This window comes from Gorilla gorilla, chromosome 16 (assembly GCF_029281585.2).
Source record: "Gorilla gorilla gorilla isolate KB3781 chromosome 16, NHGRI_mGorGor1-v2.1_pri, whole genome shotgun sequence".
In the NCBI taxonomy this organism is placed as follows: domain Eukaryota; kingdom Metazoa; phylum Chordata; class Mammalia; order Primates; family Hominidae; genus Gorilla; species Gorilla gorilla.
The window spans coordinates 40,305,672-40,329,472 of NC_073240.2; the positions used below are offsets into that span (position 1 = coordinate 40,305,672).

General features: G+C 38.7%; 1 protein-coding gene across 3 annotated transcripts in view; it reads right to left on the bottom strand.

Annotated features, from left to right (window-relative positions):
- The window catches only part of FSIP1 (fibrous sheath interacting protein 1), a 192,472-nt gene that overhangs the window by 5,798 nt on the left and 162,873 nt on the right, over positions 1-23,801 (bottom strand). For all 3 annotated transcript variants that reach the window (XM_055363355.2, XM_055363352.2, XM_055363353.2), the window contains one exon: positions 21,164-21,674. In XM_055363355.2, the coding sequence (XP_055219330.2) occupies positions 21,164-21,674 (511 nt within the window). The remainder of the gene's footprint in view (positions 1-21,163; positions 21,675-23,801) is intronic.

Genomic DNA, 23,801 nt, shown 5'->3' on the forward strand with positions numbered 1-23,801 from the left:
ACGCCTTCGTAAGTTCTATTCTCTCACTATGGTGTGTTCTTTTTGCCCACCTAGCGAATAACCATTCACCCTTGGAGGTGCAACTTAAATGCCACCTCCCATCCCTCTATAGTGTTGTCTATGTACTTGGTCCTGAAGCTCTTACTATGTTTGTCCCACCCTACTGTAATTAAGTGTCTGTCTTTAGGCACTTAAAAATTTTCATCAATAGACCTAGATTGAGTAATAAAAAATTTTTCATCAATATACCTAGAACGACGGTCCTCAACTGGGGGAAATTTTGCCCCCAAAGAACATTTTTTGCAATGTCTGGAGACATGTTTGTCTGTCATAACTGCAGAGGACGCTACTGACATCAAGTCAGTAAAAGCCAGGGATTCCATTAAACACCCTACAATGCACAAGACAGCCCTTCAAACGTCCAACTCAAAATGCTAACAGTGCTGACATGAAAAACTCTCGGAACTTAGAAAAGCATCTAATACACAGGAGAATCTCATGAAGTGTTTGTGGGGTAAATCGATGAATGAATGGATGGCAGATGGATGATGAATGAATAGCATGGAGCCCTGGGGTTTTAAAGCATGGCTGCACAGCAGAATCACCCAGACCCTGTTCTCAGAAACTGACTTAAATGACTGCTGCCAGAACCCACCCCTAGAAATTGACTTAATTCATCTGGGATGGAACCAAGCTGCTAATCTGTTTTAAATCTCACCAGGTGATTCTAACATGCAGCCAGAGGTAAGAGGCAGCACCGGCTAAGGAACAGACTCAGTATAGCTTAAATGCCAGGCCAGCTCAAGGCAGATGGAAGTAGAGAGACTGGGCAATCAAAAGTATGCAAAGCATAGATAGTTCCATACTGGTTATACGTGTCTCCAAATAAAATATTAACGAGGAAAGAGTAGAGAACTCAAGGGAGGGTCCCAAGGCATGCTTGCTCTGACTAAGAGGAAGGTTGCCCAAAAGAATGAAAAGATGGATGGCTGGAGAGATCACAAGACAACGTGGATGCAGCAGTATCTTCGTTAAAAAGAAATTTAAGAAGAAAAAAGCAGGCATTCAGCAGATGGGAAAAAAGATACTTTCTGTACATTATTTTCACTACCACCATTTATTTTTGATAATCCTAAAGCAGAAGTAAGTAGTAAACCATTTAGTCCGGAGCTTCTCACTCTTTAACATGCACACAAATCACCTGGGGGGTATCTTAAAATTCAGGCTCTGATTCAGTAGGTCTGCAGTGGGCCTGGCACTCTACATTTCTTTTCGTTGTTGTTGTTGTTGTTGCCCAGGCTGGAGTGCAATGTCATGATCTCAGTTCACCGCCACCTCCACCTCCCTAGTTCAAGCGATTCTCCTGCCTCAGCCTCCCAAGTAGCTGGGATTATAGGCATGCGCCACCATACCCGGCTAATTTTGTATTTTTAGTACAGACGGGGTTTCTCCATGTTGGTTAGGCTTGTCTCAAACTCCCAACCTCTGGTGATCTGCCCACCTGGGCCTCCCAAAGTGCTGGGATTACAGGCGTGAGCCACAGTGCCCGGCTGAGACTCTACATTTCTAACAAGCTTCCAGTTGATGCTGACACCACTAGTCCATAGACCTAGTTTACAGTCACAATAGCGGATCTTCAGTAACTTTTTACTTTACCCAATTTGAATGAAGCAACAGAATCAGAAGTTTCCAATAACTGATAAAGTGATAAGGACATTACAATTAAATATCAAAACTCTCAAGCATGCCTTTGTTCATTTTATACTGCTAAAATGATAGAGAAAATGATCAATAGCAAATATTTTATATGAAAAGTCTACCTCAAGAAGAATTAAAGAGAATTAGTTGAAAGTAAATTGAAGATGTAAATTAATCAAATATAAACTTACTATACACTAAGGTTTTATATTAAAAAATGAATTCACATTACAAATTTCTAATATGGCATCTCTGATATTTTGACCAAATAAACTCTGGAAGAGGGTTGGTTTGACTAGACAAAGGGAGGTTAAGTCACTAAGGGCATTGAAGAAGCAACGTGTAGCCTTGGAAAAGTAATTTAACAAATAGTAACTATGAGGTCTGAAGGTACACCCTGTTTGAGACAAACAGAAAACTATTAAGGCAATGATGAGTTAAGGACTTCCCTAAGAGCAATCCAAAATATTTTTAATGGAAAAGATCAGCTAATAGGGTCACTGTTTCTAGAATCTCACCGCTCTCCTGCAAACCAGTAAGCCTATACTACAACAAAGAAAATTTTCTCAAACAATCTAGTTCCCTTGAAACTGTTCAGGTGGTATGATTAAGGACATATACCAACACATACCCGCTTCAAACCACTGCAACACCCTTACCAAAAGTCAATCTGCCGGCAACCAGGCCTCATCCAGCAAGTTACAATCAATGGGCAAAATTTCAGCCTCAAGTATATTCAGATTATATAGTCGTCATTATTAGCAGAACTTTTTTTTATCTGAGGATCCCAAAAAGATAACATACTTAGCTTTCTTTCATCTAAACTGAAATCTATAGTTCTCAAGTGTTCACAGTGAAATCCTGTCCCTAGCATTAATTTAGCAGCCTGGACATTCCATCCCAGGAACTCTGATTTCAGCAAGTCTGGATAGGTCCTTGGACACAGCTAGAAAACAAACAAGCAAAAAACTCCCCAGATGATCTTGATACTCACTGTGGTTAGGAATAATGCTCTGCGGTTTGTAACAGGGCTTCTCAAACTTTATTGCCGGGAAGTATCACCAGGGATCTTATTAAAATGAAAATTCTCATGCCTTAGGTTGTGGGTGGGCCCCTAGGGGCCCTGCATTTCTAACAAGCTCCCAGTGGTTGGACTGCACTACAAGCAGAGGAGACTTACAACATGGAATGGAAATTCAATGTCTCCAAAGGACCAAGCCCATGAAGTAGAGAGGGCTAGGTGGGGGCTGTGTCCTCTTGGAGAATACACATGCCTTCTAAGGGGAGCATCTGCTACTCAGCTCCCATGGGTGGTGGTAGAACTTGCTGATTTGTCAGAAATGTCAGAAATCTAGCCTTTTACGGAAAAATCTCCTGACAATGTTCAATGTTAAACACCATGTAAGCCAACCAAGTCCAGTCCCAGAGCTAATCATTTTATTTGAATGTTCTCATTTGATCCTCATTACAACCCTACAGGGTATTAAGCCATCTTATATGATAGACAAGGAAACCAAGGTGTAGAGGAGAGAGAGAGAAATTAACTAACTTACCTAAGATCTCCATCTAGCAGCAGAGCAAGGATTCAAACCCAGGTCTTCCCTACCCAGAACCCATGTTCCTAACCACTAGGCCACTTCCCACTGGTGGGTGGTAGGCCACCCTCCCTCTGCTAATCTAGGTTCTAGCTTGGGATTCTGCTACTTACTTGGACTCCTTTAATTTGGTCCTTTGAGTAACTAATCTGCTCTTTGGTTTTATGTTCACAGTTTCAATTTAGAGTGACCAACCATTCCAGTTTGCTAGAGACTGAGGATTTCCTGGAACATGGAACATTCAGTGGTAAAACCAGGACACTTCTGAGCAATCCAAGACAGTTGGCCACTATAGTTTTCATTTAGGGGTATTATTTTAAAAAGAAAACAAAACTTACATGACTCTTGTTGCATTTACTATAGGCTTTTAAACTGACACACAATTGTACATATCTATGGGATACACAGTGATGTTTTAATACATACAATGTCTAGTGGTCAAATCAGGTAAATTGCATACCCATCACCTCATTTATCAATTCTCTGTGTTAAGAACATTCAAAATCTTCTCTTCTAGCTATCTGAAAATATATATTATTGTTGACTATAGTCACCCTACAGTGCTATAGAATATTAGAACTTATTCCTCCTATAAAGCTATAATTTTGTATCCTTTAACCAATAACTCCCTATCCCTTCCTCCCTGCTAACTTATACAATTTTTCAAGAATACTGTTCACTCAACAGGTCCAACGAGAAATTCCATTTTGTTTTTCTTAAAGAATTAGTGCAGTTCTGTCCCCGTTTTTTACTGCACAACTGATTTTGTGTCCATTTTGCCCTATTTTACTATGTTTGTTATTTGCTAATATCATGTTCATCTTTATTTTATGAATTTCTGTTAATAATTAGCTCAAATGCTTAGTAGGAAGGGAGAATACTACACAAGCATAGGTGGCTTTTGCTTTGATTACCTAGAAAGCAACTCAGTATTAGATAATTTGATTAAATACTAGACTAACTCACAGACCTGATGCTTTTTGCTTCGGAAGTGCCAGTACATTCAGGATTGTCTCTGAGGTTAAGTGTGACCTGACAACACTTAATCCCCACTCTCCTCATGCTCCCACAAGGAGGAACTTGCAGTGGAAGCATGCTGGCCTCACTTCACACCCTCCACACTGTCCGTGGGAAGCTAAGTTTGGGAGATGAAATGGCATGCTCAGCTCAGCCCCTGCCCCCTCAGGAGTCAGCACCCAGCTCCCACCTGACCCTGCTCCCCAAGGCTCCATGCTTTGCTCATCCACCCTATTGGTTTTACATGGACAGGTCTCCACAGATGATGCCTGAGATTTTCCATCTCTGCCAGTGACTGGGTGGGTACATTTATTTTAAAGGCATAGCATTGGAAGCCTGTCTGGCTGCCCACCCGGATCATGACAATCCTCTACATTTCATTAGCAATAAAGCGAACCTCCTTGATCTCCATTTGTCAGAATCTTTCTCTCTCTCAGTTGGTTCTGACCTGGGTGGGGAAGAGAAGAGTGCTAGTTATTTGTCCCGTAAAACCCCAGTAACTAGTGAGTACAATGCTGAATTTACTGAACCTTGTATTCAAAAATTCAAATAATACTGGTTACCATGAAGCTTAAAGCACAAACACTGATAATGTGTTTCACATTGAAAATTTTTAATACAACTGATAGGCAAATCCTTATTTTTCAATACCACCATTTAAATTGGTCTTCAAGGTCACTGAGTTTGGTTTTAGTTTTGAAGCCTTATCTGACTCTGCCTTTTAGAAGCAGAATTGAAATAGTTGGAACAGACCTCAGCACATCAAGGAAAAGACAACTACGTATCAGTAATACTTGCTATTGAAAGAGAAAACAATAAATGGCTTTTCTTATTTTCTTCCTGTCTGCTTCCAGAAATCTAATCCGAATCACACTCTTGTGTATCTATTTCCTGAGAAGGAGGTAGAACAGAAATGTAACAGCCAGGGGAGGAGCCAAGATGGCCGAATAGGAACAGCTCCGGTCTACAGCTCCCAGCGTGAGCGACGCAGAAGACGGGTGATTTCTGCATTTCCATCTGAGGTACCGGGTTCATCTCACTAGGGAGTGCCAAACAGTGGGCGCAGGCCAGTGGGTGCGCGCACCGTGCGCGAGCCGAAGCAGGGCGAGGCATTGCCTCACCTGGGAAGCGCAAGGGGTAAGGGAGTTCCCAGAAAGGGGTGACGGACGCACCTGGAAAATCGGGTCACTCCCACCCGAATATTGCGCATTTCAGACCGGCTTAAAAAACGGCGCACCACGAGACTATATCCCACACCTGACTCGGAGGGTCCTACGCCCACGGAATCTCGCTGATTGCTAGCACAGCAGTCTGAGATCAAACTGCAAGGCGGCAGCGAGGCTGGGGGAGGGGCGCCCGCCATTGCCCAGGCTTGATTAGGTAAACAAAGCAGCCGGGAAGCTCGAACTGGGTGGAGCCCACCACAGCTCAAGGAGGCTTGCCTGCCTCTGTAGGCTCCACCTCTGGGGGCAGGGCACAGACAAACAAAAAGACAGCAGTAACCTCTGCAGACTTAAATGTCCCTGTCTGACAGCTTTGAAGAGAGCAGTGGTTCTCCCAGCACGCAGCTGGAGATCTGAGAACGGGCAGACTGCCTCCTCAAGTGGGTCCCTGACCCCTGACCCCCGAGCAGCCTAACTGGGAGGCACCCCCCAGCAGGGGCACACTGACACCTCACACGGCAGGGTATTCCAACAGACCCGCAGCTGAGGATCCTGTCTGTTAGAAGGAAAACTAACAAACAGAAAGGACATCCACACCGAAAACCCATCTGTACATCACCATCATCAAAGACCAAAAATAGATAAAACCACAAAGATGGGGAAAAAACAGAACAGAAAAACTGGAAACTCTAAAACGCAGAGCACCTCTCCTCCTCCAAAGGAACGCAGTTCCTCACCAGCAACGGAACAAAGCTGGATGGAGAATGATTTTGACGAGCTGAGAGAAGAAGGCTTCAGACGATCAAATTACTCTGAGCTACGGGAGGACATTCAAACCAAAGGCAAAGAAGTTGAAAACTTTGAAAAAAATTTAGACGAATGTATAACTAGAATAACCAATACAGAGAAGTGCTTAAAGGAGCTGATGGAGCTGAAAACCAAGGCTCGAGAACTACGTGAAGAACGCAGAAGCCTCAGGAGCCCATGCGATCAACTGGAAGAAAGGGTATCAGCAATGGAAGATGAAATGAATGAAATGAAGCGAGAAGGGAAGTCTAGAGAAAAAAGAATAAAAAGAAATGAGCAAAGCCTCCAAGAAATATGGGACTATGTGAAAAGACCAAATCTACGTCTGATTGGTGTACCTGAAAGTGATGCGGAGAATGGAACCAAGTTGGAAAACACTCTGCAGGATATTATCCAGGAGAACTTCCCCAATCTAGCAAGGCAGGCCAACATTCAGATTCAGGAAATACAGAGAACGCCACAAAGATACTCCTCGAGAAGAGCAACTCCAAGACACATAATTGTCAGATTCACCAAAGTTGAAATGAAGGAAAAAATGTTAAGGGCAGCCAGAGAGAAAGGTCAGGTTACCCTCAAAGGGAAGCCCATCAGACTAACAGCGGATTTCTCGGCAGAAACCCTACAAGCCAGAAGAGAGTGGGGGCCAATATTCAACATTCTTAAAGAAAAGAATTTTCAACCCAGAATTTCATATCCAGACAAACTAAGCTTCATAAGTGAAGGAGGAATAAAATACTTTACAGACAAGCAAATGCTGAGAGATTTTGTCACCACCAGGCCTGCCCTAAAAGAACTCCTGAAGGAAGCGCTAAACATGGAAAGGAACAACCGGTACCAGCTGCTGCAAAATCATGCCAAAATGTAAAGACCATCGAGACTAGGAAGAAACTGCATCAACTAATGAGTAAAATCACCAGCTAACATCATAATGACAGGATCAAATTCACACATAACAATATTAACTTTAAATGTAAATGGACTAAATTCTCCAATTAAAAGACACAGACTGGCAAGTTGGATAAAGAGTCAAGACCCATCAGTGTGCTGTATTCAGGAAACCCATCTCACGTGCAGAGACACACATAGGCTCAAAATAAAAGGATGGAGGAAGATCTACCAAGCAAATGGAAAACAAAAAAAGGCAGGGGTTGCAATCCTAGTCTCTGATAAAACAGACTTTAAACCAACAAAGATCACAAGAGACAAAGAAGGCCATTACATAATGGTGAAGGGATCAATTCAACAAGAGGAGCTAACTATCCTAAATATATATGCACCCAATACAGGAGCACCCAGATTCATAAAGCAAGTCCTGAGTGACCTACAAAGAGACTTAGACTCCCACACATTAATAATGGGAGACTTTAACACCCCACTGTCAACATTAGACAGATCAACGAGACAGAAAGTCAACAAGGATACCCAGGAATTGAACTCAGCTCTGCACCAAGCGGACCTAATAGACATCTACAGAACTCTCCACCCCAAATCAACAGACTATACATTTTTTTCAGCACCACACCACACCTATTCCAAAATTGACCACATACTTGGAAGTAAAGCTCTCCTCAGCAAATGTAAAAGAACAGAAATTATAACAAACTATCTCTCAGACCACAGTGCAATCAAACTAGAACTCAGGATTAAAAATCTCACTCAAAGCCGCTCAACTACATGGAAACTGAACAACCTGCTCCTGAATGACTACTGGGTACATAACGAAATGAAGGCAGAAATAAAGATGTTCTTTGAAACCAACAAGAACAAAGACACAACATACCAGAATCTCTGGGATGCATTCAAAGCAGTGTGTAGAGGGAAATTTATAGCACTAAATGCCCACAAGAGAAAGCAGGAAAGATCCAAAATTGACACCGTAACATCACAATTAAAAGAACTAGAAAAGCAAGAGCAAACACATTCAAAAGCTAGCAGAAGGCAAGAAATAACTAAAATCAGAGCAGAACTGAAGGAAATAGAGACACAAAAAACCCTTCAAAAAATCAATGAATCCAGGAGCTGGTTTTTTGAAAGGATCAACAAAATTGATAGACCGCTAGCAAGACTAATAAAGAAAAAAAGAGAGAAGAATCAAATAGACACAATAAAAAATGATAAAGGGGATATCACCACCGATCCCACAGAAATACAAACTACCATCAGAGAATACTACAAACACCTCTACGCAAATAAACTAGAAAATCTAGAAGAAATGGATACATTCCTCGACACATACACTCTCCCAAGACTAAACCAGGAAGAAGTTGAATCTCTGAATAGACCAATAACAGGAGCTGAAATTGTGGCAATAATCAATAGTTTACCAACCAAAAAGAGTCCAGGACCAGATGGATTCACAGCCGAATTCTACCAGAGGTACAAGGAGGAATTGGTACCATTGCTTCTGAAACTATTCCAATCAATAGAAAAAGAGGGAATCCTCCCTAACTCATTTTATGAGGCCAGCATCATTCTGATACCAAAGCCGGGCAGAGACACAACCAAAAAAGAGAATTTTAGACCAATATCCTTGATGAACATTGATGCAAAAATCCTCAGTAAAATACTGGCAAACCGAATCCAGCAGCACATCAAAAAGCTTATCCACCATGATCAAGTGGGCTTCATCCCTGGGATGCAAGGCTGGTTCAATATACGCAAATCAATAAATGTAATCCAGCATATAAACAGAGCCAAAGACAAAAACCACATGATTATCTCAATAGATGCAGAAAAAGCCTTTGACAAAATTCAACAACCCTTCATGCTAAAAACTCTCAATAAATTAGGTATTGATGGGACGTATTTCAAAATAATAAGAGCTATCTATGACAAACCCACAGCCAATATCATACTGAATGGGCAAAAACTGGAAGCATTCCCTTCGAAAACTGGCACAAGACAGGGATGCCCTCTCTCACCGCTCCTATTCAACATAGTGTTGGAAGTTCTGGCCAGGGCAATCAGGCAGGAGAAGGAAATAAAGGGTATTCAATTAGGAAAAGAGGAAGTCAAATTGTCCCTGTTTGCAGACGACATGATTGTTTATCTAGAGAACCCCATTGTCTCAGCCCAAAATCTCCTTAAGCTGAGAAGCAACTTCAGCAAAGTCTCAGGATACAAAATCAATGTACAAAAATCACAAGCATTCTTATACACCAACAACAGACAAACAGAGAGCCAAATCATGAGTGAACTCCCATTCACAATTGCTTCAAAGAGAATAAAATACCTAGGAATCCAACTTACAAGGGATGTGAAGGACCTCTTCAAGGAGAACTACAAACCACTGCTCAAGGAAATAAAAGAGGATACAAACAAATGGAAGAACATTCCATGCTCATGGGTAGGAAGAATCAATATCGTGAAAATGGCCATACTGCCCAAGGTCATTTACAGATTCAATGCCATCCCCATCAAGCTACCAATGACTTTCTTCACAGAATTGGAAAAAACTACTTTAAAGTTCATATGGAACCAAAAAAGAGCCCGCATTGCCAAGTCAATCCTAAGCCAAAAGAACAAAGCTGGAGGCATCACACTACCTGACTTCAAACTATACTACAAGGCTACAGTAACAAAAACAGCATGGTACTGGTACCAAAACAGAGATATAGATCAATGGAACAGAACAGAGCCCTCGGAAATAACGCCGCATATCTACAACTATCTGATCTTTGACAAACCTGAGAAAAACAAGCAGTGGGGAAAGGATTCCCTATTTAATAAATGGTGCTGGGAAAACTGGCTAGCCATATGTAGAAAGCTGAAACTGGATCCCTTCCTTACACCTTATACAAAAATCAATTCAAGATGGATTAAAGACTTAAACATTAGACCTAAAACCATAAAAACCCTAGAAGAAAACCTAGGCATTACCATTCAGGACATAGGCGTGGGCAAGGACTTCATGTCCAAAACACCAAAAGCAATGGCAACAAAAGACAAAATTGACAAATGGGATCTAATTAAACTAAAGAGCTTCTGCACAGCAAAAGAAACTACCATCAGAGTGAACAGGCAACCTACAACATGGGAGAAAATTTTCGCAACCTACTCATCTGACAAAGGGCTAATATCCAGAATCTACAATGAACTCAAACAAATTTACAAGAAAAAAACAAACAACCCCATCAAAAAGTGGGCAAAGGATATGAACAGACACTTCTCAAAAGAAGACATTTATGCAGCCAAAAAACACATGAAAAAATGCTCATCATCACTGGCCATCAGAGAAATGCAAATCAAAACCACTATGAGATATCATCTCACACCAGTTAGAATGGCAATCATTAAAAAGTCAGGAAACAACAGGTGCTGGAGAGGATGTGGAGAAATAGGAACACTTTTACACTGTTGGTGGGACTGTAAACTAGTTCAACCATTGTGGAAGTCAGTGTGGCGATTCCTCAGGGATCTAGAACTAGAAATACCATTTGACCCAGCCATCCCATTACTGGGTATATACCCAAAGGACTATAAATCATGCTGCTATAAAGACACATGCACACGTATGTTTATTGCGGCATTATTCACAATAGCAAAGACTTGGAACCAACCCAAATGTCCAACAATGATAGACTGGATTAAGAAAATGTGGCACATATACACCATGGAATACTATGCAGCCATAAAAAATGATGAGTTCATGTCCTTTGTAGGGACATGGATGAAATTGGAAACCATCATTCTCAGTAAACTATCGCAAGAACAAAAAACCAAACACCGCATATTCTCACTCATAGGTGGGAATTGAACAATGAGATCACATGGACACAGGAAGGGGAATATCACACTCTGGGGACTGTTGTGGGGTGGGGGGAGGGGGGAGGGATAGCATTGGGAGATATACCTAATGCTAGATGACGAGTTAGTGGGTGCCGCGCACCAGCATGGCACATGTATACATATGTAACTATCCTGCACAATGTGCACATGTACCCTAAAACTTAAAGTATAATAATAAAAAAAAAAAAAGAAAAACATACAATAAAGGAAGAGCTACCATTTTAGAAAAAAAAAAAAAAAAAAAGAAATGTAACAGCCAAACACGCAGCAACTCCTCATTAGTTATGTCTTCAAAGGGCTTTTTGTCAAGAAAACTGACACAGCATTCAGTTTTGATGCACACTTTTGTAGAAAGCACATAATGTACAATTTAGTATTTTAGAATAAAATTGATCAGCAAGTCATTTTAATAATTATAAATAATGAGGTTAGTAAAACTCCAACTTCAGATATTCTAACATGCTCAAAGTAATAATGTAAGACCTATTCCTTAGAGCTTATTATGTAATAAACAGAAAGTAAAATATGGTTCACATATTCACACCTATGATATCTTAATCATAGTCAGAGGGTTAATTGTTATAATTGCATATTAAGATTATCTGGTATAATCAGAGCCATGTTCTATGTCTCCATAGCTTCTTTCCATTAAGTCACATTAAGTTCCAATTCATTCCATCTTGTCATGCTCTACCCAGTGACAGATATGCATCAGTGTGACTCATGTTCACATAAAAATAAAGTCATATCTTAGCAAATTACTTTTCTAAACCCCTCTATATATGGACTCCATGGGAATGAGATCCCATACACAAGAAATGATTGCATCCAATTTTGTAAGTTTGATTTCAGAAGTCAGAGGAGATTCAGATACTTTCTAATAAAAACGCTTTATCCAAAAAGAAGGACAATATACAGCAATTTCAGAGTAGAACAAAGTTTTCACAGTTCATTTATTAAATGAAGATCTTTGGTGTGGAGAAAGCAAACCACACCCATCTAACTGAATTGCATTTGTAAGTGAACTCTGCTGCTAAATAAAAACATTACAGCTGGAAGTTCTAGTCAGCAAGATGGCAGAATGGGAGTTGCTCAGCTCCCATACCCCCAACAAAACTCCAACCAACAACTATTTACAGACAAGAATATCTTCATTAATACTCCTGAACTCCTTGAACGTGAAAGGCTGAGACACTCCCTTGGACCACATAACTGAAAAAAGCCTCATTCAAGGGGTAAGTGGAATAGAGGAATGGTTTCACTTTGACCACATCACCACTCCCCCAAACCCTGCCACACCTCAAGCCAGCACAGCACCACACACAGAAGATTCCCCTGGGCCCAGAGTTTCTACAGTGGGAAAAGAGAGTTAGAGGCAAACATTCAGCTTCCCCAACATTCTGGGACCCTGAGCAGGAAGCCCACTCATTATTATCTCCCAGGAAACACTTGGGAGTACAGGCAGGGCTAGACCACCTAGGATCAGCCAGAAACAAAGAACAAAAGTGAGACTCACAGAAACGAGCACATGGATCTTGCAGTGGCTCTGCATTCTAGCCAATGGAGGCACTCCACCAGAGAAACTGGCCCACAGCATTAGCACTGTCCTGCAGGAAGTATAGTCAACTGATCTGCCAGGCTTCATTCCCTAGCCAGCTTCCCCACCTAGCTCTGGTGCTCTCCTTAAGCCTTCCCCAGGCCAGGCAGCAAGGGCAGGTCAGTGATTACCTAAGGAGGGTAGCAACGGGCCCCACCCAACCCCAGCAGCCAACTAGCCTAACCCTACCAAGCCTTCATGTTCTGCTTAAGGCTTGCCAGGCTAGGAGGCAAGTGCAGGTCAATGAATGAATATCTATGGACAAAAGTACCTGGCCCCACCCAACCCCAGCAGCTGCATGGTGACCCCACAAAGCCTCAGTGCTTTGCTTAAGGCTTCCCTGAGGGAAGCCTGCATCCATGCGTTTCTCTAGATGATAGCCTGGCCCATCCTGAATGGCTGAGCACAACAGCAGAAACCTCACCCAGTCGCTGAGCCCAGCACACAGACCTGCCCAGCTGCAGATTAAAAACAGCAGTACTTCCCAGCCAGGGAAAACAACATGCAACCCTGTGCAATCAGAGGCTATTACAGAGCCCAGCCAGTAGCTCCACCTTAACTGTGGAGTCCAGCTAGTGATCTGTCTCATCAGACCACAGAGCACAGCCAGAAGTTCCACTTGACCTCAAAGAACAGCCAGCAGGCTGGCCCAACAGCAACACCAACAGCAAGGTGTACCTGTCTGGGGTTGTTACCAGCTGGCCTATCCATAATCAAATGCTAAACTAACTAGTGAAGGTCTACCACTGTGAAAGAAAACCTTCAAGGCCGAAAGAGGCGGCCATTTCCTCAAATGTGTAGACAACAAGGTTTAGAAAGAATCAGGGAAATGTGACACAACAAAAAGAAACTAATAAAGCCCCAATAATGGACCCTGAAAAAAATGGAGAGCTATGAAAAAAGAATGAAGAAAGCCTACATAAATCTATGGGATACCATCAAGAAAACTAACTTTCTTATAATAAAATTCTAAGAAAGATATGATAAAGAAAAAGGCCCAGAAAATACACTTAAGAAAATATGGCTGGAAGTTTCCAAAATTTGTGGAAATATGACAACATCCAGGTATAAAAAGCTCAGAGATCTCCAATTAAATTCAAGCCAAAGATGAGCGCACCAAGACAAATCATAATCAAACTATTAAAAAACAAAGACGGCCAGGCGCAGTGGCTCACGCCTGTAATCCCAGCACTTTGGGAGGTCGAGGTGGGCAGATCACGATGTCAGGAGTTTGAGACCAGCCTGGCCAATATGGTGAAACCCCATCTCTGCTAAAAATACAAAAATTTGCTGGGCATGGTGGTGCGTGCCTGTAGTCTCAGCTACTCAGGAGGCTGAGGCAGGAGAATCGCTTGAACCCAGGAGGCAGAGGCTGCAGTGAGCCAAGATCATGCCACTGCACTCTAGTCTGGGCGACAGAGCAAGACTCTGCCTTAAAATAAAATAAAATTAAAATTAAAATAAAACAAAGACAAAGAATCCTGAAAGCAGTAAGAGATCAGGAACATATCATATTCAAGGGAGTCCCAAAACAGCAACCAGCAGATTTCTCAGCAGAATCCCTGCAAGCCATAAAAGGGTGGGATAATATAATCAAAGTGCAGAAGAAAAACAAAACTGGCAACCAAGAATACTTAACTCAGCAAAGCTATTCCTCAGAAATAAGGGATAAATAAAAACTTTCCCAAACAAACAAAAACTAAGTAAGTTTATCACCACTAGGCCTGCCTAACAGGAAATGCTAAAGGGAGCTAAGCTGAAATAAAAGGCTCCTAATTGATACATAAAACTTATAAAATCAAAAAGCACTAAATGGTGTAAGTAAGACATAGTCATATTCAGAATAATACTGTAAGGATGATGTGTAAAGGAATTTTCTCTGTATTATGAGAGTTAAAAAACAAAACTATTAAAAACAAATGCAGCTATAATAAATTGTTAAAGGAATCCAAATTACAAAAAGATGTAAAATTTACATCTAAATCATAAAAGATGTCGGGGGGAGGGCGTTAAAGTATTGAGATTTTATATGCAATAAAAGTTATCAGCTTAAAATAGCCTGTTATAATAAGATATTTTGTTGTTTTTTTTTTTATTTTTTAAGGAGATGGAGTCTTGCTATATTGCCCAGGCAGGGCTCAAACTCCTTGGCTGAAGTGATCTTCCCACTTCATCCTTCCAAGTAGATGGGACTACAGGTATGCACAACCATGCCCAGCCTGTACAAGATGTTTTATATAAACCTGATGGTAAACACAAACAAAAACCTGTAATAGTTGCACAAAATATAAAAGGAAAAGATTCAAAGCATACCATCACAGAAAATTATCAAACCACAAAGGAAAGTAGCAAGAGAGGAAGAAAGAAACAACAGCTCTACAAAACAACCAGAAGCAAATTACAAAATGGCAGTAGCAAGTCCTTACCTATCAGCAATTACCTTGAATGTAAATGGATTAAAGTCACTAGTCAAAACACATAGAGTGGCTGAATGGGTTGAAAAAATAGTAATAAAAGGCCAACTGTATGCTACCTATGAGAGACTCACTTTACTAGTAAGAAAATACATAGACAAAGTGAAGGGATGGAAAAGTTACTCCATGCAAATGAAAACCAAAAGAGAGCAGGGGTTAGCTATACTTATATCAGACAAAATAGACTTTAAGTCAAAAGCTACACAAAGAGACAAAGAAGGTCATTATATAATGATAAAGGGATCATTTCATTAAGAGGACATAATTGTAAACATATACACACCCAACACTGGAACACCTAAATACATAAAGCAATTATTACATGATCTGAGAGATAGACTGCAATAGTATAAGAGTAGGGGACCTCAATACCCCACTTTCAATGATGCAGAGATCATCTAGAGAGAAAATCAATAAGAAAACATTGGACTTGAATTACACTTTAAATCAAATGGACCTCACATTCATATACAAAACATCACACCCTACAACAAGAAAATACACATTCTTCTCAAGCACACATGGGACATTCTCCAGGATAGGCCACAAAACAAGTCTTAATGAACTTAAGAGGATTTTAATCATATCAAGTATCTTTTCTGATCACAGTGGCATGAAACTAGAAATCTATAACAAGAAATCTTGGCAAATTCACAAATATGTGGAAATTAAACAACATGCTCCTAAACAAACAATAGGTCAGAGGGGGGAAAAAAGGAAATCAAACTATATTTTGAGACAAACAAAAATGGAAACACAACATATCAAAACTAATGGGATGCTGACAAAAGCAGTTCTAAGTGGGAAATATATAACAATAAATGCCTATTATCAAAGAAGAAATCTCAAATAAACAATCTAATGTTAAACCTCAAAAAACTAGAAAAAGAACCAACTAAGTCCAAAGTTAGCAGAAGAAATAAAATAACAAATATTAGAGCCAAAATAAACGAAATGGAGACTAGCAACAATAGAAAAAATCAACAAAACTAAGAATTGGCTTTTTGAAAAGATAAACAAAATTGACAAACCCTTAGCTAGACTAACTAGGAAAAGAAAGAAAGAAAACTCAAATAAATCAAATCCTCTGAACTCATCACACCATCATGTAATGGGAAGATAATGATTATGACCATATTTTTGTCTCATGATAGTTTTAGCTTATACAAAAAGTCTTAATATAAATGACCAAAAATAAAGAAATGCTTAAATTATGATACATCATAAGATACATTGCAGCCATTATAATGAATGATTTACAAGAATATTTAATAACACAGAATGCTCAAAATATAAAAGAAAAAATAGCAGAATATATTATAAGAAGAATATGAAGACAATTTAAAATATACAACTAGAAAAAAGATGAATGTTAATATTAACAATGAATAGGTCTGGACAATGATTTTATCTTCTACACTTTTCTGTATGTTTCAAATAGCCTTGAACAAATTTACATTTGTTGTGCTATTAGAAAGCAATAACAAATACTTTTTAAAGTCTTTAAGCTCAAAACTTCTGCTTATTTAAAACAAAACAAAAATGAAATGAAAGAGGAGACATTACAACTGATACCAAAGAAATACAAAGGGTAATTATGTAAAATTGTACGCCAACATATAATAACCTAGATATTTTATTGGATAACCTAGATGTGAACAGATTCCTGGACATATACATCCTGCCAAGGCTGAATCATAAAGAAACAGAAAATCTGAACAGACCACGAATGAGCAAGGAGGTTGACTCAGTAATAAAAAGCCTCCTATCAAAAAAAGGCCCAGGGCCAGATGGCTTTACTACTGAATTCTACCAAACATTTAAAGAAGAACTAATACCAGTGCTTCTCAAACTCTTCCAAAAAATTGAAGTGGAAGAAAGGCTTCTGAACTCATTTTACAAGGCCAGCATTACCAAAGCCAGACAAGAATACTACAAGAAAAAAAAAATTGCAGGCCAATATCCCTGATAAACACAGATATGAAAATCCTCAACAAAGTACTAGCAAACCGAATTCAAAAGCAATTAAAAGAATCATTCACATGATCAAATGGGCTTTATCCCTGGTATGCAAGGATGGTTCAGCATATGCAAATTAATAAGTGGGATATACCACATTAATAAAATGAAGGATAAAAACCATATGATAATCTCAATAGATGAAGAAAAAGCATTTGACAAAATTCAACACCATTTCATGATAAAAATTCTCAACAGATTAGGTATAGAGGTAAAGTACATAATAAAGGCCATATAAGATAAATCTGTAACTAACATCATACTCAAGGGTGAAAAGTGGAAAGCTTTTCCACAAGGATGCCCACTCTCACCACTTTTTTTCAACATAATACTTAATGTCCTGGCCAGAGTTACGCAAGAAAAACAAATAAAAGGCATCCTAATAGGAAATGAAGAAATGAAACTATCTCTCTTTGCTGATGACATGATCTTGTATATAGAAAACGCTAAAGACTCCACCAAAAAACTGTCAGAAGTGACAAAAAAAATCACTAAAGTTACAGGATATAAAATCAACATACAAAAATCAGGAGCATTTCTATACATTAAGAACAAACTATCTAAATAGGAAATTAAGAAAACAATCCCATTAACAATTGTCTCTATTAAAAAAAATTAACCAAGGAGGTGAAAGAACTATATATTGACAACTATAGAACACTGATGAAAGAAAGTGAAGAAAAAGCAAATCAATTAAAAGATGTCCCATGTTCCCAGCCTGGCCCACATGGTGAAATCTCATCTCTACTAAAGATAGAAAAAATTAGCCGGGCGTGGTGGCACGCACCTGTAATTTTGGCTACTCGGGAGGCCGAGGCAGGAGAATCGCTTGAACCCAGGAGGCGGAGGTTGCAGTGAGCTGAGATCATGCCATTGCACTCCAGCCTGGGTGACAGGGCAAGACTCCGTCTCAAAAAAAAAAAAAAAAAAAAGATGTACCATATTCATGGATTGAAAGAATTAATGGTTAAAATGTTCACACTATCCAAAGTCATCTATAGATTTAATGCAATTCCTATCAAAAATCCAATGTCATTTTCACAGAAATATAAAAGAAACAATCCTTAAATCTGTATGGAACCACAATAGACCCTGAGTAGCCAAAGAAATCTTGAGCAAAAAAAACGAAGCTGGAGGTATCACACTCCTTCATTTCAAAGTATAACACAATTATAATTGCAACAACATGCTACTGGCATAAAAACAGATACGTCAATCAACAGAACAGGACAGAAAGCCCAGTAATAAACTCATGCATTTATGGTCAATTGATTTTTGACAAAGATGTCAAGAATGCACAATGGGGAAAGGTGCTGGGAAAACTGAATATCCATATGCAGAATAATAAAATTTGATCCTTATTTCACTCCATGTATAAAAATCAACTCAAAATGGATTAAAGACACAAATATAAGACCCAAAACTGTAAAACTACTAGAATAAAACAGGGGAAATGCTCCATGACATTGGTCTGAGCAGTGACTTTTTTTTAATACGACCTTGAAGGCACAGGCAAAAATAGACAAATGGGATTATATCAAACCAAAAAGTGTCTGCACAGCAAAGAAAACAATGAACAAAGTAAAGAGACAATCTGTGAAGTAGGAGAAAATATTTTCAAACTACACATCTGATAAGGGGTTAATATCCAAAATATATAAGGAACTCAAACAACTCAAAAGCAAAAAAAAAAAAAAAAAAAAAAAACATTAAAAAATAGGCAAAAGACCTGAACAGACATTTCCCAAAAGAAGACATAAAAATGGTCAACAGGTTCATGAAAAAATACTTAGCATCATTAATCATTAAGAAAATGTAAATTAAAATCAAAATGAGATGCTACGTCACACCTGTTATAACAACTATTATCAAAAGATGAAAGAGACTGGGTGTGGTGGCTCACACTTGTAATCCCAGTACTTTGGGAGGCCGAGGTGGGCGGATCGCGAGGTGAGATCAAGACCATCCTGGCTAACACAGTGAAACTCCATCTCTACTAAAAATACAAAAAAAAAAAAAAAGTCAAACTCATGGAAGTGGAGAGTAGAATGGCAGTTACCAGTGGCTGGGGGATGAAGAGGGGGAAAAAGGGAATGTACAGATTGTTGGCTAAAGGGTACCAGTTGTCACTTAGGAAGAATAAATTTTGAGATGAATTGCACAGCAGGGTAACTACAGTCATTAATCACATATTGTATGTTTCAAAATAACTAAGAGTAAATTTCAAGTGTCTTACCACAAAAAAATGGTGAGGTGATAGATATGTAAATCAGCTTGATTTACTCATCTCACATTGTATACATACATCAAATCATCATACTTTACCCCACAAATGTATATAATTATGCCAATCTAAAAAATATTAATTTAAAAATTACAGCTTGCGAAATTTCATGTAAGAAACAAAAAATCCAAATCTTTATATAGAATGTGTGACTTACATAATTCTTAAGCAACATTACCTACTTTCATTGGTAATGTAAAGAATAAATGTGAACCACATTTTCAGTGTTTTATTCTAAAACTGGTTATACATTTAAATTCTTTTATTTATTAAACAGGCACTTGGCTTAAGGCAGCAGTTTAGACACCATGGAAAATGTAACAATGAATTGCAAGATAGAGTCTCTGTTTTTAAAAATGTTATGCAGTTTTAAGGAAGAGAAGGTGAGTGTGTATGTGATCCTATAGGAAACCAAAGTGCTTGGACATTCGCAGAAGACAGAAAACTTAACAGAGGGGACCGGGGAAGGCTACAATCAGAGAGGATAGGGTTGGAATTCAAATACCATTGAAGGGGTACCTGAACATTTCTGGGAAGAAGAGGGCCTGAACAACAGCAGAAGCTAGGAAATCACCGGAAATCATTAGACCAGATTAGCTACACACTGAATAACATTTAGGTGACTACTTAGAGATTGATTAGGAAAAGAACTTCAGGTCAGACCATGGAGACACTGAACAAGTTAAGGAATTCTGATTTTGATCAACAGGCATTGGAGAGCCATAGAAGGAAGCGTGGTTATCAAAGCTGTGCTTTAAGGAAATTCGTTTAGTGATTGTCAACAATGGTAGGAAGAGAAGAGAGACTTGAGGCAGGGAGGGTTGAGAAGGGTTATGGCATTGGTCCAGTTGAAACTGTAGGAAGAGAAAGGAAGGGATGGGCATGAGAGACACCGCAGGAATAGAACAAACAACACCTGAACACTGGAAGTGGGAAGCAAGAAAGAGAAGTAATTCAATGATGACTCAGATTTTGTGCCTGGGTGACTAAGGAAATGGAAGTCAAAACCGAAATCTGACTCAGTTCAGAGTTAATGGATTATAGATTTAATAAAGAATAGATTAATAGATAGAAATGTAATAGCCAATATATTTTAGAGTAATCTACAATAGAGGTAAAAGTTGAATCTATTTAAATAGATTCACCAATTGTTACACAGATTTCTAACAAAAATAATTGAATATTTGTTTGTGTCGAAAACTAGTTATAGTTGTATCTTGTACCATGACCATTGCAAGATGAAACACTAGATCGTGACGAAACACCTGAGAACATAGGAGTGGCTCAGGAGAGGAGGTTTGCATACAGAAACTAATATAACCGCAATGAGTTACACGTTTTACATTTTAACTTCATTTCTTAGAACAAATTTTCATCACTAAAGTTTGAAAATACTAAAGTTTGAAGTTGAAATACTAAGCAAATCTATTCAAAGTATTTCTCTCCATTCAAACTAATTTCTCTTTTCCTGTGAAACCAACATTATTTTCTGGATGACACAATTAATTACCATCAAGAATAACGTATTTCATAGAGTACTAACCTCAACTTTGATTTCATAAGAGCATTGGGAAATAGGTTTTATGTTTGCATACTCTTATTGACACTATCTGTGACTTACAAACATACCTTCTTATCCGACTCTAATTTAAACCATAATACCTTTATATTGAGGTGCTTTTAAGAATTATTTACCAAAACACATGTTCGCCAAGCCTCACCTGCTATTGTATTCTCTGGAGAACTGAGTTTCAGATGTTGGTCTTCTGATGAAAGGCTCACACTGATACCATACAGCGGATCATCTAAGAAGGAGGGCCTTTTCAGTCTCCCAATGCCAAGAGTCTTCGACATAAAATAGTCTTTTGTGTCACTAACAATAACGTCCTTGGAAAATTGAAGGCATTTCATATTCTCTGCTTCAGTGACAAGAGCTTCTGACATGTTATGTCCAGTCAAGGCTTTAGTGAGATAGTAGCCTTTAGAAGCTTCACATTCTTCACTCTCAAGCATATCTGCATCTTCTACCTCAGTTTTCTGGACCTTTGTTTCTGATTCATTTAGCAATTTAGAGATGATGGACCTGGAAAGCTGGGGGAACACAGGTATTACGTCCTCAATGTCTTCATTTTTTCTTTCTGAAGAAAGTTTAATGATGGATTTTTGTTTAAGTATGCATTCATCCAGAAGACACTTTAACTGTTCTTCAGAGAGACGTGATGTGGACTCTAACTGATGAAACAAACCAAAAGATTACATAGTCAGTTGACTGAGTAAACACATTTGTTTTTGGTAGGCATCCAGTAATACAAATGTAAATGCAAGTAACCCCTTACACAACACATAAAAATAGAAAAATAATTCATTGTAAAGTATCCAAAACTGTAGGAGAAATGTCATAATCCTGGCAAAATCTTTGGTTGGTGTTTCTCTGACCCCACCCATCCCTCAGCATGAACCCCACCACCATCCAATTCCTTAACTGGGAAAAAAATTGGCATACAAGGCAGACTACCCCTACCTCTGGGGATTCAGCACTCCCATGTCTGTCCACAACTATCAGTGGACAATACTGCTGAAGACAGAAAAGGAAGGGTGAAGGGTGGTGCATCCTGCGATGTGTCGTTGCTGCAAAGCTACAGGTCTAGGCAGAGGCCAGGGGCATTCCAGAGGCGGTGCATTTGGGGAGAATGATTTGATCATGCATATTTAATCTCTGCTTGTAAAGGTTACCAGGGCTAAGTGTTTCAACCAAGACCTTAAATATTTAAAAACATTTTTTTTCTTTCAACAATATTCTCAGGAAATAAATTTTTAAAAATCAAATGAAAGTAGAGAGCCATGTTCCACAAGACTTCAGCTGAATACCATAACATTTGAGTTGCAACAATCTCAAAAAGGAATGAGATTAAAATATATGTGAAACACGCTGAAAAAAAAATGTCTACTTCCCCAAAAAATCAGTGTCTTCCATGGTTTACATGTGGATTATCTAGGAAAAGACTAATCCTCCTTTACAGGTGGATGAATTATCTGAGAACAAGAAGTCCCCATAAGAAAACTTAATCATGAATTTCAATGACTTTAATTTCTACTTCAGCAAAGTAAAATAATGTTATCGGCCTACTCTGAAAGTACACAGTAAAAAATAACTAAATATTCTGCATATGTAAAGTACTGAAATAAAAAGCTATTACTGATACTAGTGTACTTAATTCTCCACTATTAGGTAAAGCTTCTAATGCAACTAATAAATACTAATATGTAAAACAATTTTGTGCCATGTTTAAAAAATATTGTTTAAAATTATGTTGAACTTACCTATATTAAAACTAGTTTTTACAGTGGCAAGTGTCACTATGAGTATGAGGATAATAAGAAATTGTCTGGAAATATATTCTTAGTAATTATTTGGAATTCAAAATTCAGGTGACTGACCCTAAGGTTAATATACATGTCAAGAAATAGGATTTGAGATTTGGAATTCAAAATTCAGGTGACTGACCCTAAGGTTAATATATATGGTAAGAAATAGGATTAGAATTATGTATTAGCAAATTCTACTTTTAGTCACTAGGCATTTCAGGAATCCAGATATAGTATTTTATCCATCTGTATCCAGAATCAGGAGCATTCTCTCCACCCTACTATGGAAACCTAGTCAAGTAGAAAATGAAGGAAGTCCTTCTATGACATTAGATACCTAAAACACACTTTCAAACTTTGCTTATGTAAAATTACGTATAATGTGTAGACAATTCCCTACGATTTAGAAAGAGCCCACTGAGTGTCATCCTTACCAAACATCCTCATCAAAGCCTTATTATGATGAAATTTTTAGACACTAGAAAAAAAATCAGTCCATATTAGAGCAGGAGGAGGTCTCTAGGGAAAAAAGGGTAGGAGGGAGGATTGGTAGATTATCCAATATGCTTGACCATTTCCAAAAGTAATATTGATATGATAGATGTTTGGCAGTTCTGATGATGTATTTGGCTAAATACACAGAAAATGAAGCAGAAGGAAAATCAACGCAATTATGAACTCTGGGGAAAACAAAAAGTTTTACAAAAAAAAGGAAAAGCAGTGACATATACACAGAAAATTAGACAAAAGAAACTAAGATAATTACAAAGTCTAGGACAAACAAAAAGTTACATGAGAAAGGATGCCATAGGCTAATAATTGCTTCTGCTGTGAATAATATTTACACAGTCAATGATAATACAAATACTGACGACTAAGGTAAGCAAAAATTGTGACTTAACTATTTTGGGGAAATGTGACGAGAAACAAGGGGTGTTTGCACTTTATTAGTTAAATTATTGCCTACCATTACAGCAACCCAATATATAATGT